Consider the following 18,837-nt stretch of genomic DNA (forward strand, 5'->3'; position numbering starts at 1 on the left):
GAAGGTAGCACCTGACTTTAGTCACGACACGCTCCACGCAGAGGGCCAGGGTGCAGGTTGCAATGAGTGCAATAAGAGATGCTCCACGAGCAGTTCCCCATTTTCTTCCTCTTAATTTTCATGCAGCATCCCATGACCTTAAAGCTACAAGACAAACGTCAAGAGAAATACAAAGCAGGTATTTTGTCGCTAATTCTTTATTCTTTCAATTTGTAGCATATTCCCTCCTATTAATTGCTTCTTTACAGAAAAGAGGTTTTGGCAGCATCATACCCTACAAACCAGGCAGCTAGCCAGCTCTGTAAACCCCCAACCTGAGGCTGAACAGAAAGATGAGAGCTTTTACTGTCAAAAGGCTGCTCAGAGAGATCACTGTCCATCCAACTCTTAGCTACCATTGGAAACATCACATATCAAGAGATCCACAGCTGAAGCTACGAAAGACATAAACACATCTACATTCAAAGGCCCTTACTCAAAACTGAACTGGGATGCAACAAACCAGCCCCCACATTCACCAAAAAAAAAAAAAGAAAAGAAAGAAAGAAAGAAAGAAGGAAGGGGAAATTCAGATTAGTCACAAAGAAGTTCCCCCGCCTGCCTCTCCGTGCACATAAAACCCTCTCCTGAAGGCAGTATGTTCATTTCTTTTCTGCTCCTGGGACAGGAACACCTATCATCTCATCTGCTTTGTGCTCCACAGGCCCTTCTGTGCTCCTCGTCCCTGCCCTGTTGGCAGAGATGGAAGAACAGCCAGGTGCAGAACTGGGAAAGCACAATGACCAGAAGGACTGTGAAAAGGAACCTGCTGGCATGATCAGTGATGACGAGTGGAAGGGCTGGCAAAAAGCACAGGCGAAGAGGAACACGCTGTACCTCGTGTCCGCGGCCGCTCAGTGGATATTACTGCTTGCCTGCTTGATTTACCTTGGTACAGATTCTCTGCAACTCTGGACGGTAAGAGCTCGTGTTCAACCCGTTGTCTGCTGGCCTGTAGAACTTAGAGTGGGATCTTGTAAGGAAAGATGAAGGTTTATCTCTATTCCAGCTGTAAGGTTCTGATGCATTCCTTAATAATTCTCACACCTTTCTCATACATCTCCTCCTCAAAATAGCGCCCAGTACTGCCAAGTACAGGGCTGGGGGCCAGGCTGACAAGAAATGGGATGCTTCCAGGAACGTGTTATGCTGCAGCACTAAGGTCTGTCCTCCTGCAGCTCCAGCCCCACCACCTCAGCAGCTGCTAGTGGAGCTGACTTGCAGCGACTCGTGCATGCTCTTTTAATTAACATAGATTATTTGAGTGGACAGTTGCTTTTGGTAAGTGCTAAATGAAGGACCAGAAGCCAGGTGGCTCATAAGCATCTCCTGAATTTTAAAATATACTATATACGCAGGTAGACATGTCAGAATGCAAGCTAGCTCGTGACAGCTCTGGTAAGAGCCTGGAAACCCTGCAGTGCTCCCAGGTTGCATGCACGCTGGGCTTTGGGAACAGCCATTATATCTGCAGAGGATCGAACGTGCCTGGGTGTGTCTACACAAAAGATGCTCTGCTGAGACCAGAGAGACTCGTTTACATATTACAGACAATATGCCAAACCGAGATGCTTGAGATTTGCAAAATTTTAGCAAACCCTGGAGCAAATACATTTTTCCCTTTCACGTGTTTGCAGACTGGTGGATCGTCAACAAGTTTTCACTGCTATTTCAGTGCTGCTTATGCACTAGCTACCCCTCCCACATCTTCTCCAGGGGTGGTGATCGCTTTGAAGCGTATTGTGCTTCATGTTGGCAAAGTTCATTCTTTCCTCTCACCTAGACGTGACGGAGAAGCAAGCTCTGACACTGCAAGGGAGACACAGCCTGGTGCTCTAGGTGCTTTGCTGTGTAACGAAAACGCCCATGCTCCGTGCACGCTTCACTGGCCTGCACTTCATAGCAGTTGTTAAACTTCACAATGATGTCACTGATAACGCTGAGAGATAACACATTTCATTCAGTACTACTATTATTTATTTATTTATTTTTAGAGAAGTTGTGTTTAAAGCCAATGGAGATGGGAAGCTGTGGCACCCTGTTTGAATAAGGGTAGCGATAAGGGCGGTGAGGTTCAGGCACAGCATGCACAGAGAAGAGGGGGATGCCCCTACCCTGGAAACATTCTAGGTCAGGCTGAATGGGGTTCTGAGCACCTGATGGAGCTGTAGGTGTCCCTGTTCAGTGGCGGGGAATTATGCTTCATGACTTTTAAAGATCCCTTCCAACTCAAACAATTCTATGACTCTACGAAACGCAGAAACCTCTTTAGGTTCCCACTCTGGTTGCAACTCCTCAACTCGCAGCAGCTCTCTGTCCTGTAAAAATGTAAACTCAAGTCTTCTGCTGCCAGAGAAAGATGGCAGTGCCATCTGTCAGCTTTACAAGCCCCAGACAGAAGCTGATGAGGAGGGGACATGCAGGCCTGGAGTTTCCCTCCTCAATAGAAATGACTGAAACAGGGTGCTCAAGGAGCAGCAACCGCAGCAGATAAAAAGCCGAGTTGCTGGGATTCACCAGGAAGGACTCCTCCAGATTTAAACACTTGCTAAGTGCAGGCTCAGAACTTGTTCTCACTATTATAAGCACCTAGCCACAGTGCCCTGTTTTGACAGGGCATGCTATGCAGGAGAGGTCTCGTGGGCTGTACCCCAAGAGGTCTATCATCACATGAGAATCACAGGGCTTTGTAGGATAACCACGGACTGACCTTAAGAAAGCAGAGATGACAGTGCTAATCAAACCTGACTCTCAGGGCAGTTTAGGGAGATGGACTTGAGTGTTAGGGCACAGCACCAGCCGGGTGGCAGGTTCAGAGAGCTGGGGTCTGGCAGTGACCAAGAGGCTGTCCCTACTCTTGGGAAGCTCTGTAGCATGAGAGTGTCATGCTAATTTCAGTAGCCAGACAGTAGCTGTGCTTTTTCATCGCAAGACCATGTTTAATTACTTTCCATTGTCCTCACAAATCCCTAAATCCCACTGGACTATTCAGTGAAAACACAGTATAAATAATGTTATGAAACATGTTCAAGAACGAGAGAATCTGAACCACAGAACACGCTCAACAAAAACGTACAGCAAGCTAATTTGTATCACCATGTGGCTAGGAGAGCAAGCCTCAGCTGTGACCTCCAAATGAGCAACTACTGACAATGGCAACTTGTGTATCTACAATGCTCGTGATTTCCCATCTCTGCTGAAATTACCTCCTCCTGCTGAGCTAGCTGGGGAAGACCAAGGGCAGGCTGCTTGCAGGTATAGTCAGAGGGTGTGAAACTCCCTAGTGATGAATACGGGCAAAATAAATGGCACTGGGAGCTCAGCGGCTCCTAATGACCTATTGCAAGATGGTTTTGCTTGAACAGAGCAGGAAAAGGTGCAGGGGAAGTAATTTTACAGAGTTTTAATGTTGATGAGAGAGATATGGTCATAATCCTCACTTACCTTGGCATACAACTCACTTTCAGTGCACGGTCACCTAGAATTTATTAGATTAGCAGATAACGGTGAAGTCCTTCAAGTCTTCACCAAAGATGTGTCAAATATCTAGAAAGCCTCAGTGACAACGGGGCTGATCTTTTTAGAATTGCCACAAGCTTGTCCCAAACACAGTTTTCAACAGACCCTGTCCACTGATAGCCAGACTGGACAGCTCTCAGTGGATGCTGCCTTACCTCAGAAGCTCAGCAGTTCTGCACTTAGCTATCTTGTTGGGAAAGTACCTGGAAATTTCAGCTGCTTGAGTCAAAGGGTGAGATGCTTGTATATTTGGGCACCTAGAAACATAGTACGTGGAACCTCAAGCCACTGTGGCAATGGATAGGATCAGTAATATTTTACCAGTGCCAGTTAGCGATGACACAATAAAAGCTTTTCTTTGGTAGTTGAACCCAGCCTCGCAAGCACAGCATCAGCTGTAACAGCACTAGAGGGTGCCAGAGCAGACCTCTCCCACTGCCAGCACCCACTTCACACTCCAGCACATACAGCATACCGAGCTGCCCCTCCAAACACCTTCCCTGCCCACCTGCATCTGCCAGGGTGCAGCACTGAACCCAGGATCAGTGCATCTGCTCACCCTCGGGTCTGCTACTTCCAGCACTATTTATGTGCTCACAGTGAGGAGACTGCTGTTGTCTCTGTAACAGATGGGGTCAATTACATAAAGGATAGCTGGTCAGATGTGTTGACACATCTTTGGAAATCCATGGCATGGGCAGAGAAGAAAACACAGCAGCCAGCCTAATCTGTCACTCTTTAATCAGGCAAGATACTGAAGAATTGTGGTTGTGAAGGCACTGCAGATTTGGGTCTCCTGTGGTTAAGATGAGAGATGTGTTTGAGATGCTAAGTTCAGATTTAAAAAAATCTAATGCAGAAGCTTGGTGTTTTGCATATCTGATCATTAAAATACTCACTTCTCTATCTGCATTCACTTTTTCTGTTACACTCGCAAAACGTAAACCAATTTTAGACACGTCCTACTGCACTTCTAAGGGAGCCACTGGGAGCACTGCATCCTGTGACAGCCTGACCTGGAGTGCAGAGAATACACTGAGAGCACTTGTTCTAAGCCCACAAAGCCAGAGCCACCTTCTGGAGCTCTGCAACACGAGGGTGACAGACAGGGCACATCCAGCTCTATGGACAGGCATCCCTGGCTGCCAGCTGCACTCGAGTGGCTATGCAGAAAGGCTCTACACCCTGAGGTCCTTCCCTGCTGCTTGGTCTGCCTTGGTCACGCTCATCAGGATGTTTTTCCAAGCAGAACTGAATGTCCCCGATGTGCTCAGCAGCCAGCTATGGTTGGACTGGCTGGGAATTACTCTGCAGTTCTACTTTATAATAACGACAATGGTAATACGAGCAAGCAAGGTGCGTAGCTGGCTAGCAGCAGTCCTGTTCCCAGCAGGGAAATGAAAGCAAAACTGGCCAAAGCAACAGGACCCAGGTACATTAACGTGGATTTTTTTCTCTTCTTATCTTTTCAGCCTCACGGCAACAAAGTCAAGTGGACCTACATCCGGTACAAAGGTGGGTGAGTGGCTGGGCAGGGGTCTCCCGGTGCTCTGGTGCCCTTGTCCCACTTCCCAGATGGGTCCCCACAGTGCCAGCATTGTGGTCTTGGTGAAGGACAAGGCCAGGAGAGTGGTGGGAAGAAGGGAAGTGCCACAAAGTACAAAACCAATCAATGAGGTTTTCCTCCACAGGAAAAAAAAAGAAAATTGGAGCAGCTTTTTACAGTCCATTCTTCCATATTGAAACAAGCATTCATTCCTTTAAAGAACAAAATGTGTTTTTAAGAATTTACTGAGTACTCACAGTACCCTCTGGGGGTATTTCTGAAACAAGTAAATGACTTCCTGATTTAAGAAAAATGCAAATGATTTCCTGGGGAAGAGCAAGCATACACATAGTGGCAGAGACAGCGGCGCTCAGCACACCGTGTACACTGTGTGCTCTGCTCCATGCCACACCTCAGCAACAGAAGCAACTCCTAACGTTTTCAGATCATAACTAAGACATCGTGTGCCCATTTGGTGAGCATTACAAGGATAGCAGACAGGCGAGCCTAATAGTAAGCCACATTTCTAGAGAAAAAGCTTGGGAAGACTCCCCACCACAGAGGGGGGGCCATGTTGGCCCGATGGAGACCTGATAATGATTTCTCATCAGCCTCTCCAGAGTGGTGCAAGGAGAACATTTCCAGCATAGCTCTGGGAAGTGACACTGCTCATTCCCAGAGAAAACCTTTCATGCTAAAGTTTTAATCTCTCCTGATCGTGCTCTGTGTTCACCTATTCCTTCTGTTTCTGTCTACACTGCTCTTCTATTCTCCCTTCTCCAAAAGGAACCCAAACACAAAGGCAGGGATTTTTGATGCCCACATCTCCAAAGGAAGCTCTTTTCTCCTGCCTTCCAGCTTGGATAACTTTTCTCTCCTCTTGTATAATACTTTTATTTTCTATTCATGCTTCCTAAACTCATCAGAAGGAATCCATACTTCCTAAACTCATAAGCGTGCTTTACTTGCATGTCTTATTTTAACTAAGAAGTAGAGTAAATAAATAGTATATAAACAGAAACCTGGGGAAATTATTCATACAAGCTGGAGCTGCAGTCCAAAAAGCACTGCATGCGCAGGAATGGGATCCTGGAAACTGTCACTGCAGATCACGCGTGTCTAGCACAGATGATAATCTATCTCCAGACTGTCCCATTCCCTAGTTCAGTCTCTTCCTTTCCCACGTTTTTCCACCCTTCCTGCAGGTAGTCTGTACAAAACTGCCCTCTTTCAAGAAATTTGTCTTAATGGGATCAACTTTTCTCTCTTCCATTCCAGGTCAAAGCATTGCAGGAGTGGCCATGAATCTCAGTGCTGAATTTACCTCCATTCCTGTCATAAACGGCTCCATCAAGATCCCCTGTGATGGCCTCTACGTGGTGTCCCTGAAGGGTGTCTTTTCTCCTGACCTGGAGAAGGGCTCACTGAAGCTGATGATGCAGAATACAGAAAACAAGAATGCCCCACCCCTCTGGGAGCGTGATGTCCAGAACAGCAACAATGCAGTAGATCTCATCACGATACTCTACTTGTTTGCTGATAATAACATCATCTTGTTGACCAGCTCGAATGCCACTATCCAGCATTTGACATTTACCCTTGTTCTACTAAATTCTACCTTTTGCAGCTCATAGAAGATGACATATGAAACGTAACACATGAAGTACAGATCTTCCTACTGATCCATTTGAATGTAGGAGGCTTGTCCCCCAGGCTGTACTTGTACAGGCAGACTGCTCTAGCCTCCCTCCCTGGGGCTGTGGAAAGCCTCAGCTGGAGTGCAGATAAATCACAATGCAAACAGGCTTTACATAGTGCATAATCTCTTTGGAGCTCTACACAGCTAGGATGGATCCTCCTAACACTCAACAAAGGGGTGTGTGAAGCCATTGAGGACAGCAGAGATGAAAGCCAAAGAAAGTTACCCAAGCTTCACTCACGTTCAGAGAATCCCTGGGTGTCTCTAGTCATTTGGCAGTATCTGTATATAACACAAATGTGCTGTATATTTGCTAAAATAAAATGCTAAATCAAGAAGGTACATCAGGAAGATACGGCCTTTGCAGAGATTCAGGTAAAGGCTCTCTGGCAAGTAAAGGCCATAAAGGGAAGGTGGGCTTCCAGGAGGAGCTAACAGGACTGTGCTGGACTGCAGGAACACAGGTCCTGCAGCAACTGTGGGATTTGTAGGAGCAGCTATGAGAGAGGAGGCTCACAGGCCATCCCATCTGTCTGCAGAATACTGATCCTGAGCCATGTGTCAGGTAGGATGCTTTAATCTTGACACCAGGTCTCAGAGGTGTTAAGCTGAAGGACCTCCCTCAAGCACACATTGAGAGATTGGCTCAACCCAAAAGTGATCCAGCCACATGAAATTTGGGAAAAAGCACGAAGGCCCTCCGCTTGGTAACTTCTCTCTAATGGACCAAGTGAAAGCTGAAGATCTGCACATCTCCTCAAGGAGAACTGGATAGGTCCAAAGAGCCTTGCTACAAAGGCATGCACCACAAAGAGGTTCACATCCCAATTTCCACGACATGTCTGCACACCCCTATGTACCCTGCCTGGCTTCTGCCAGAACCCAGAGACAGACTGCTCCTGGCCACTGTGGGCCAGAAGCCCACGTTACAGACAGCAGCTACCGAGGACAACACTGTGTGCCCGGACAGCTGGCAGCTGTGGCATTTCTGGCTGAACTAGGGCAGATTTTAAGGACAAGATGACCGTCTGGCTTCTATTGAACCCCAGCAACATTTCAGCATCTCCCTGCTGACTGTACGCTCCAAAGACTATTATTAAAGGTATTTATATATTTATACTATAGGCATGAGAATGTTATTTCTTAGAAACACCCAAAGGGGAGGGCTGCAATTCAGGCTGTCAGCACTAAACTCCACTTGCAGTTTCTCCCCATGCCATAGGGCTTTCCTGCTCTGCTCGACTCCTCAGCAACCACCTCTGCAGACACAGGTGCCAAAGGCAGCTTCAGAAATCTTGGAGAGATTTTCCACGCACGTAACGCTGTTGCTGGCACGTTTTACACACATACCCCCTCAGCTTCAGAGGGAACCTCTGTGGCTGAAGCAGTGACTCCACTGAGTGCTGAGAAGCAGCTTTTTCTGTCAGGACTGAGCTTGTACCTGCAGGGAGCTACTGCCAGCTAAGAGGCAGATCTGTCTGTCAGAAAAGATGTTCAGAGCAGGAGAGGGTGTTTCACACACAGAGTCCCCGGTGCTTTGAAGCTGACCAAGATTGACCTACATATATATGAACACACACTTGTCTTGAAATAAAGGTTGAAACAATTCAATCCCAGAGCTTAATGGCTTGTGAAGCTAACTCACTGGTAAGTTTCTATATCATCAGCTTCTGCTTGTGTCTTGCGAGCCCCGTCTCCACAAAGCTCAAAGTCTCTTGCATAGATTAACGTTAATTTTTGCTATTGGGTTGTTAAGGCCCTGTAGCAGCTTGTAGATGGTGCTTATGTCAGGTCTTACAGCTCTGACCGACCAGATTAATGCCTTGAGGTTTTGAGTCACCCCTCAAAATGTGGGATCTGACAACTTCTGGAGAAAATCCATGGCTCTGGTGAGACAGGGCTCTGCTTCCCCTATTAATGGGAACATCACAGTCTGTCCCTCGTTGGCCATTTCACAAGAACCCTTACGCAGAACACACTCATCAGCCAAGGATTACCAACAGTGTAATGATATTCAAGCAGACTCCACTGCTACTGCATCTCATGTTTGAGCCACACTACCGCATAAACTGCAGAGTTGGCCACCACATATTGCTTCCCTTTCTTTCCCACTCCCTGCATACGTGAAGGAAGGGACAGAGTGATAAAGCTGGTGTAAGAGCCATGGTCACCCCTGGGGAGGAGCTGGCCTCCTTGGTGCCCACCAGAACTGAGGGGCTCTTGCTTCCTAGTTGAGATGAAACCACTGAGAGCAGAGTGGAGCAGAACAGAAATGAGCAACAAATAAAAACATTTAATCTCTTTTCATCTCCCTCCAAAAGTCATCACCTTTTCTACCACAAATGGTTACAACTAATGATGAATAATTAACCTGTGGTTTTTAGACAGCCAGCATGAGTCACAGTTATCGCCCGTTCACTTCACTACCAAGAGAGAACAAGGAAGCTGCAATGTTTGGCAAAGCACAGCCAACCCCACTGCTTTAAAGCTGGCACTGCCCAGCAGAAAGCTGAGGACTCCAATAGGGATAGCAAGGTAGCAAGCGGAGAACAGGCTGAAGGTATGTGTTCCCATTGAGGTGCTGAGGAGCAAGCCAGCAGCATCCCAGTGTGAACCCCACTTGTGTGCCGTGTTGTCACAACCTCATGGAGCCCACCCCAATGGTAAGCAGCAGCTGAGGCACCAAGAAGGCTGCAGGCTGAAGCAGGAGGAGGTGGTAGGTCTGGCTGACTTGTTCGGAGGAGACGAGTACAGGACAGAAGGAACAGACAAGCACAGGCAAGAGGAGATCAGGAGAGATACGATGCCAGAAGCAGGTCTGTGGATTGTGTTTGCAACTGTGGGACTGGAGGGAAACTAAATGAATACTTCTATGAATCCACAACACACTGTGAAGCAAACTTCTGCAAACATAGAAATACATCCACTGCCTCCTCAAACACCCGTTTCCTCATCCTAATGCAAAGAAATGCACAATTAGCTTTTAAAACATGACAGCCAGTATCAGTTGTTCTAAATGGCAATATTAGTCACCTCTTTAGGAGGTAAAGTTGTCCCCAGGGCACTACTAGTTAGAGCTGATCCCAAGCACAAACACACTCCCACCTGAGGGCTTGCTCTTTTTACTGCCTCTCTGCTTTGCTGGGTTGGTCACCCACACAGCCCTCTGGTGATCAGCCAAGGCACCAAGGTGCAGAGCTGGGCCACAGGCCAAGGCACTTGAGTCATCTATTGGTGTTCATTCAGAGAACACACAGAACAAAAACTGAGGCAAGACAAAACTTGATGCGGGTACAACTGTTGTTTCCTAATAATTTGATTTACTATTGGCTTTAAGTCAAAATTCATACCTATTTACTGGCAATCGCACACCCCATTTGTTTGATTTATAAAGAAAAAATCAGTATTGAAGATACCTCCAAAGATATATTTAACCTTGTGTAGGATCCACTTCATAAAGCATACGTCAACACTACAATTTTATCACCAAATAAATCCCTGAGACACTGACCGACATCTCATGGAGGTCAAAGGATTCGCTGTCCTTTATCTTTTTTTAATGTAGGGTTTCTGTTACTGTCCGTGTCTGCCTATTTGGATTGCCATCCCCAGATAAATGGGAGCAGGGAGTCCAGCAAGAGGGTTTTTCAAGTAGATTGTGAAGATGGCTTTACAGGGAGAAGAGCAGCTCCTCCGTGTGTCTCAGAGTGAAAACTCTTGACCAGAAGAGAGAATTCCCCTCTGCAGTTGGGAGCAGCCTGCTTGCTGCTGGCTGGCACTGCTCAGTGCACACAGACTCTCCAGGATAATGTTCTTTGAAACCTAGGGAAGCCTTAGGGACAAAGCATGTCTTATAAGGTCAGCAAGTATTGCAATTAGCTTGCTGATGCTTTGACAGATACTGGTTGTTCACTTGCTGAACACGCAGCAGGAAACAGCAGGCAGCTTTCTAGCTTGGGAAGTCCATGGATTAAGGCAGAAGGGCAGAGAGAAAAGCTTGGCAATGCCAGGGCCCACAGAGCCTAGGGGGCTTTGTCCTGGGAACCTGGGGAAGATGGACAGACAGACAGACCTTGTCAGTGTCCAGAGTCCTGCAGGTTGGGGCTGAATCTTGGCTCATCAGCACCACAAGGCCAAGAGAAAATCTGCCAACTCACACAGGGTCAGGAAGGAATGTATTCTAAATTCCTACTAATCATGCCAAGAAGTTATAGAATCACATCATTTTAAATAAAAACAATTTTGGTTAAAAAGCAATGTAAAAGGTTAGATTACTCAGAGGATATAGTGCAGTCATAAGGAAAGAGCAGAGTTCCCTCTTAAGTAATGGAAGTTGCAGAGATAATCTGTTAAGGGTCATGTGCATAAGTGCATGGATTAACATGCTCTCTCAGCAGTGATGTTTATCAGATACCTCACTTCTTGTGTACCTTTCTGTTGAGCCTAGGGCTCAACAAAAATAATCCCACTCAGTGGTGAGTGTTTTTGGCCTTTATAATTCTGTAGTGCAATTCTGAATGAATGACTTTGCTTATATCATCTTACCCTGGAGAGACCAGGACTGCCTGGCTCCTGGGGCTCCAATGGGGTGCGAAAGCAATGGGATTTTCTTCTTTGCCCTGTTCCATACCCACTGGTCCCAGACTGGGTGCAGATCACAGAATCTGAAATGACCTTTCATAGAATCATATCGTAGAATGATACATTGGCTCAAATTGGAGGGACCTTAAAGATCATGCAGTTCCAACCCCCTGGCCACGGGCAGGATTGTCAACCACCAGATCAGGCTGCTCAGGACCCCATCCAACCTGGCCTCAAATGCTTCCAGAGAAGCATGAATGTGTTTGTGAGGACTGGATGCCACATTATGTGCTGGCAGGTGGAGTAAATACACCAAATACCAGCTCACATGTGTGGGGGAAACATCGAAGCCTTCGTAACAAACCCTACATGGATGCCAGCGTATGGAGGTGTCAGCTCCTGAGAGCTTGCCTTGCAGCAGGAGTGAAGGAGGCAGGCTGCAGCCCCCTGCGGCTGCCCTGTCATCATAAGATTGTTCTTGCTTCATTTAGCTAGGATGCCCTGAAGTCAGAACCGTTTGCAAACAAAATACACCCTCCTTCTGACTTCACCTTCCCTGCCTCCTCCTCCTCTTCTTGCCGTCATCCGCCAGGTGCCAGGTGGGCAGCTGGAATCTGTCAACAGCCTACCCACTCAAGAGTGCTCAACAATGAAGTTTCTCTTAGCTGAGAGGAGTGGGAAGAGAGATAGCTGTCCTTTTGGCAGGGGAGAGGCTTCTGAATGAGGTCAATAATTAAACAGAGGAGCAATAGATGCCAGCTAGTTATGCCAGATCATTGGTTTCTGGGCTGGGCAGGAACCTTTGTGGCTACAAAATGGACTGCAATTTTAAGGTTTTTTTTTTGCTGAGTCTGAAATCAACTTTTCTGTATAGATGGCATGTAAATAAGCAGGACCATCTTTCACTTTCAATCCTCCACGTGCCAATGGAGAATGAAGGATCACCAGACAAGCTATTCTTTGAGCACTAGCTGTATTCCCTCATGTGCCGTGCTTGGTGGAATTTCCTTCTTTTCCTAGTTTTCTACCTGCAAATAAACTCTCGTGTCCATAACACAGTAGTGACATGCAGAAAACAAGCATAGGCTGCTGTGAATACTGTTACAGAGCAAAGGGATATGAAGTTAAATGTTCAACTCATCATTGATTCAGTACTCCCAGCACACATTCTCTACACCATTCCTTCTCATCGCTTTGCAGCCTGGCCACGCTGACACCAAGATGACACCCTTCAGCAAGCCATGTCTGGGCAGCAGCTCCCAGCACACTGAGCTGCAGAGCTGAGGAGCAGGAAGCTTTTCCAGAGGGAACAATTAGGGCAAATAGAGCAATAGATTAGTAGAGGCAGTGGAGGGGGAGATAGAGAGTCTAGGGGCTGAGCAAGTGTTCAGAGATGTCTGGCCTTCACACTCCAGTTGTGAACACAGGTTTGAGCATTCAGAAAGTGGAGGCTCTTGATGCTATCTCAAGTGACAAGAAAGCCATGTTGAAGCTTCCTTTTGCAACTGGGAATGCTGCTGTGATCCCAAGCTGAGAGGTATGTGTAAGGAAAAGTAAGGACTGGAGCTCTGAAAAGCCCACACTCAGGTTAGATTTGAGGAAAAGTTTTGTGACTGCTCTCAATGTGAGCAAATGTATTAAATTTGGATGGCATTTCCTTAATTTCTGCTAAAACCAACCTCTTGTTCCACTAAAACTAACCTCTTCCCTCTGTCTGCAATTCAGATATTTAATCAGGTCAGTTGAGGAATTGCACTGAGTCATGTTAGCGCAGCGGAGCCTCAGATCTGGGCAGCCACATTCCCAGACAGTAGCTCTCTGGTAACTTTTTTAAATTAAGTACTTACACACTTCATTTCAAAATAAGGCTTCATTTCAAAACTAACAGCAGTTGTTTCAAAGGCAAATAAATAACTGTAAGAGTGAAACAAAACATTTCCTACGGGGATGACCAAAGTACTTTGGTATACTGAATATTTTCTAATATTTTGTTTGGAAAGAAAAGCAGAGGAAAATGTATTTTCTGCCTGTATTCTCACAATTTTTCAGTGAATTAATAAACCACACATTCACACAGTCCTGGGGAACACCCCACTGCTTTTTCAGACAAGCTACAGAGCTCATCCAAGACATCTCCCAGGAGTGGGGAAGTCTGCCTAAGGAAGAATACACCCTGTGAGCTCCACAGTGAACAACGTGTGAAGCAGCTAGAGAGCTCAGTTTTCCCATCACCTCTGGTCTGGAGTGAGGACAAGACAGGTTTTTCTAACAGATGCTGGTGGCCAGGAACAGAAACTCAGCTCTGGGAAAGCAAAAAGCAATTGAGGAGAGATGGTAAGCAGCCACCAAGCTTGACTGTGTTGGTGGGGCAGGAGTAGCCCCTGGCTGAATACCAGGAGCATTCTTGGCCATTGCTTTCCTGGCTTTTTCTTTTCCTGGCCCCAGCATGAAAGAAAAAGGGATGCTTTGGATGCAGGATAGGGTTCCCCAGCCTGCTTTCCTTCATGGGATTTTAACCTTGCTTGTCTTCCTCAGGACGTAGCTCAGGAACCATATGCTGAGAAAACACAGGGAACAAACTCCCACAGAGAAGCTTTAACAGAGTCACTCGGTTCTGAGCAGCACGGCAGGCTCATAACCCACCAAGCAGAAACAGATCCTGGCACAGCAAGCTGACCTCACAGCTCACCACCACCCAGCAAGGGGCAGGGCAAACTGCTCAGCTGCTGGCCATGCACAAGTGCACCCCGTCCTGTGCCTGCCCAAGCCTGTGGCACTGCTGCTACCACAACTGGTATTTACAATCTGGTTCATGGTCTGCAAGATGCAGGGGAGATACTTTTTGCTTTTCTGAGTGTTGTAACACTATGAACTCCAAAAAACCCAGCGCTGGGGTATCCTCTGTTGTGACGTAGGGGTTTTGTAACTGCTCTCCAAGAATCACAGCCATGATATCTGCCTTCTCCATGGGTACACTATCACTGGGTTCTGCACACCTGCTGTCCCCACAACATTCCTCCTTTCCCTGAACCATGGATGGTCAGAGCAGGTACCCCCATGCCGCATGGCTACAGGGAGGGCAAAGAGCTTCAGGACTCTGCTTGCACCCACAGAATTTCAAGTGGTTGGAGGTAAGCTGAGAGCTGTGCTCACTGCTCCACGCAAATCAAGCTCAGGTGGAGGTGAGCATCGCATTGAATGGACAGACGTCAGGTTTAAATGGACAACAAAGGCTATGTTTGTTTTCCACAGAATCCATAGACTTGATGATCCTTATGGTACCCTCCAAATTGGGTTATTTTACAATTCTATGATTCTAATTGCCACAGGATGCTGGATACACTGCGAAAACAGCAGATTCACAGCAGAGAAAATCCTCACCCAGTAATCCGTGCAAAGAAGCAGAAGACACCACAGGCCTGGGATGTATGCCATGACTGCATAGATCTTCAACCCCACATAGCTAGCCCTCTTTTACACAAAACTGAACGGTTCCAGCTCCACAGAGTCAAGCCCCCACACCACAGCACTGCCCCGAGGCCACACAGCATGCCAGGACTGGCCCCTCTGCAGCAGCTGGAGGAGGAAATCCCCTCCTGCAAGACTCATGTGATGGAAGGCTGAGGGTTATGCAAGGCAGGGCATGGGAGGGCTTTCAAGCAGCTCATGCACCCCGGGCTCCAGCATTTCATGATGCTGACTTTGCTGATAAAGTGCCTGTTCTTAAAGGAGGAAATAAAATCAGCACCTGGTGATGCAAAGTGGAGAAAGTCAGGAGGAGAAACTTGAAAACAGCATCTAGACATTAGATTATGAGAACACAATCAGCAAAGATGTTCTTGAGTAATGTCACAAGGAGCAAGGGCAGGGACCAGGATGTCACCAAGCAGCTCAGCTCTGGTTGCCGGGAGCACCAGGGCAGACAGGAGCTGCCCAGTTCACTGGGCTGCTAGTCCCAAGGAGTTCATGCTAGGTAGTATGCTACAGCCACAGAGTGACAAGGGTTCTGGAGCCAGGTGTCTCAGCAGGCTGGCACAGACTGGGTGTGTGGCTCAGAGCTGTGTGACATGCAGCAGCAGGACACAGTTTCACTTCACCAGGGTAGAAGCAGAAGAAGGCAGAGTGCCAGACACTGATGCAATATATGGTGTAGCTTTGTATGGCTTTTTGAAGGACTGAGAGGAAGAAGATGACAGTGGCTGGGGGTGGATGATGCAAGTCTCATGCTATTATAGTTCTACATCTCTCAGGATGATTTCCTTCAAATCTCAGCAGGCTGGGATCTTTGCCAGACAGAGAAGTTGGATGGATGAGTAAACAAACAGCACTTCACTTTCCTAAAGCAATTTGGAAGGAAAGCGAAAGAGCTGAATGCGGTAAGAACTGTTCCTTTCCCTCAGCTCCATGCTGCAACATGCTGTGGGTGCAATGCTGTCCCCAGGGACAATTCCACATGCCCCACAGCATAACCATCATCTCACATGAGAAGCAAATCTCAACCTTGTCCATGCTACCTCCCACATAGCTACAAGGAACATTGCTTCAAACTTGTCTCACGCAAGAACTGTCTCAGTTTCGCGTAAAGGAGACAAGTTCTGCTGACACAGAGACAGCAAGTGAAATAGAGAAGCCAAAAAGAAAAAAAAAAAAGGGATGTCTGTAACTGAAATGAATCCATCTAAGCCAACAACCTAATCAGTAACAAAAAAAAAACCAAACAAACCTCCAGCAGCTACAGGACCAAGCTGATAGAACCTAGGTTAAGCATTCATCAAGTCCAAGATAAACCTTCTGTACAGGGAGACCCCATGATCCATTCAGATTGCAGTGCTACATGAGTGGCCAGCTCAGAACAGCAAAGGTCAGCTGTGGAGCTTGTATACAAAAGCAGGACTGTTACTGAAGGGCAGGGGTACTGTTCAAACAGTCTGGCAATCCAGAGAGATCTGGTAAAATGAGCTGCAATTCAGAAAGAACAGCGAGAACGATCTGCTGTAGAAATATGACAAGGGATGGTTGGGCAGGGAACACCTGGGGCATACAGAGTTGTGGGACCAGGCTGGGGATGAGGCTTTCTGAAAGAGGCAGGCATCACACTGTCTGCAAAAGCTGAACTTGGTCTGGAAGACATGTGGTAATCTGCTTGTCCTGCTCTGCGCTGCGAGCTACAGCTGCTGTGTCCAGACCCAAACACTGTCTTTCCAAGAAGGGAATAAATCAATCATTCATAATCCCTAGGGAAGACAGAGGTATTTGGGATGTAGGAAATATCTTCTAGAATTCAGTCATCCTCTGGACAGATTTCACAACTGTAAATGTCTGATGGAGAGAGAAATCTCTTCTCTGTGCCCATATGAAAGAGGTCATTGGCTTGATCTGCAAGCCCTTGGGGGGCTGAGGAGAAACCCCACATTTTTCATGACAGCGCAGCCCAGGAACACAGGACCTCTTCAGAGTCCTGAAGAGCAGTGTAGCCAAACTCCTCTCGGGCACCACTGCTTCTGCTGTGAGGTAAGGAGGGAGCAGAGGACCTCCCCAGGGCACACAGAGCTGAAGAAGAGAACCAGCACTAGCCCTCTGGGACAGCTTCACTGAAACCTACAAATGAGCTCACTTGCCTGCCTGCAAAAATATTGAGTTAAATAGAAGTTAGGAGGCTGTGGTAATTTTCTAGCTAAACCAAGATCACTGGTATTCACTTGTCGAGGAGAACACAAACATCAGGAGACCAACCACTTCTATATTTGCACCCTCTCACACTGCCTTTGCTAATGCTTGCACTCCCACCCTGCAGCTCTCTCAGAAATAGACAAGACTGAAGTTGTACTGCTTTTTCTCAGCCAAGTGGCGATGGCTGAAGAATCAAGGAAGGTTCTTTAGCCCTTTGGTCTACGCAAATCACCATTTTATTGCAAGTTTCCAGACAGAGAATCATCTCCCTACCTGCGGTCCCCTAAGCAAGCTCTGCTTTGAGTGCAGGACTTAGGCTGGGGGAAATGTGTGAGCTCTGTGATGGAGACTGTCACTTTATAAAGTAGCAATTGCAACGTGAAACCCAAACTGTTATTCCTACAAACCTCAAAGAGGACCAACAGCTCTGACAGCACCAATACCCTTGCTCTGAGCGAGCACTCCCAAAGCCCTGAAGGTCTCCCTGTGAGCTGTATTGCCACAATCGAACCCGCAGTCCAAAGGACAGTGCTGAGCCATTTCTAATCCTGGCATACACTAATACTACACATTCAGACATTATTAATGCTGCTCCACAGTTTCTCTGTTTTATTCCCTTTCAATAGGCTGATGGTACTCAAGCCTTATTGCAATGTGGCAGTATCCATACACACAGTGCTGCTGCTTGCTTTGCGCTGCTTCCTTTGGTGAGATTTCTGCAAGTTACAGATGCTGACAGTTTGCAAATTAGCTACTTTTACATTTAGTGGCATTGCCACTGAAAGAAAGGAGTTCAGGAGAGAGCAAGGAAAATAAAGTGGCTGAATATAATTCGACCAACAGGTAATGACTAACACATACGTCTTCACAGGAAAGAAATAGGAGAATAGAGTTGAGTAGAAAATATGACTACTTTTCCAATGTTTCTTCTGAGTGGAAACTGTCACCTAACTCATCTTCTTCCTAAAATACACCTTTCATCTCGTTGCCAGGAGCTATTGGTTGGATGTTGCCCAGCTCCCAGTTGCCACATCTGTCTTGCTAGTAAGATGCACTTCCTGCAGAGCACCTCCAAAATCTCCCAAGTTGGTTCCTGCACTGTTACTGCTGAACTCAGCAGGAAGCAAAGCAAAAGATGCATGCTGCTGAGGGGAGGAAAAGACAGCAGAATGCTGTCACTCCAGAGGCAGTTTGCTGATAAAAGCATCCTAGCTGGAGAATTTCTAATCTGTCATAACACGTGATATGTAACATCGTCGCATACCAGAAAAATCGTGGTTCTGAACTGAACTTATAAAGGAAGAAAAGAGTCTAGATAAGGCACACCACCATGGCTAAGATTTTGTAATGCTCCTCAGATCATTCTTATTGTACCTTTTAAAGTTCGTCTGATTTTCAAATAAGTTATTAAGCTGTCAACAACAGCGTTCAAAGACGGCAGCCAAAAACCACAGAAATGTGCCCTAGAAGCCACTTGCACAGGAATCCAACTGACCACACACCTGCATACCGTGTGATTTTCAACTAATTCACATGATACCACAGGAGTCCAGAAGTTCTTGAAGCTGACACACTGATGTGGCTGCACATGCAATGGAGAACACAGACTTTCCACCCCTTGGTGAAAGCTCTGATGGGAAATGCCTTTGTAGGACCATCTGTGCCTCACACAAGATGGTTGCTGTATCTGTCCATCAGCTGCATCCAGGGACACTACTCATAACCACAAGTGGTTGTCTTCAGTGGAGCACCAAGTGGCAGATCTGGTTTTAACAATGCTACA

The 18,837-nt window shown here is 46.8% G+C and overlaps 1 protein-coding gene across 1 annotated transcript; it reads left to right on the top strand.

Moving 5' to 3' along the window:
• Positions 1–676: 676 nt before the first annotated feature.
• Positions 677–7,131, top strand: TNFSF4 (TNF superfamily member 4). The gene is made up of 3 exons (XM_065744546.1): positions 677–957; positions 5,031–5,073; positions 6,383–7,131. The coding sequence occupies exons 1-3, from the start codon at positions 742–744 to the stop codon at positions 6,736–6,738; spliced, it is 615 nt and encodes a 204-aa protein (XP_065600618.1). The 5' UTR covers positions 677–741; the 3' UTR covers positions 6,739–7,131.
• The last annotated feature ends 11,706 nt before the right edge of the window (positions 7,132–18,837 follow it).

Source organism: Cyrtonyx montezumae, unplaced genomic scaffold, assembly GCF_038088225.1.
Source record: "Cyrtonyx montezumae isolate F1298 unplaced genomic scaffold, pur_monq_1.0 scaffold_1, whole genome shotgun sequence".
NCBI classification, from domain to species: domain Eukaryota; kingdom Metazoa; phylum Chordata; class Aves; order Galliformes; family Odontophoridae; genus Cyrtonyx; species Cyrtonyx montezumae.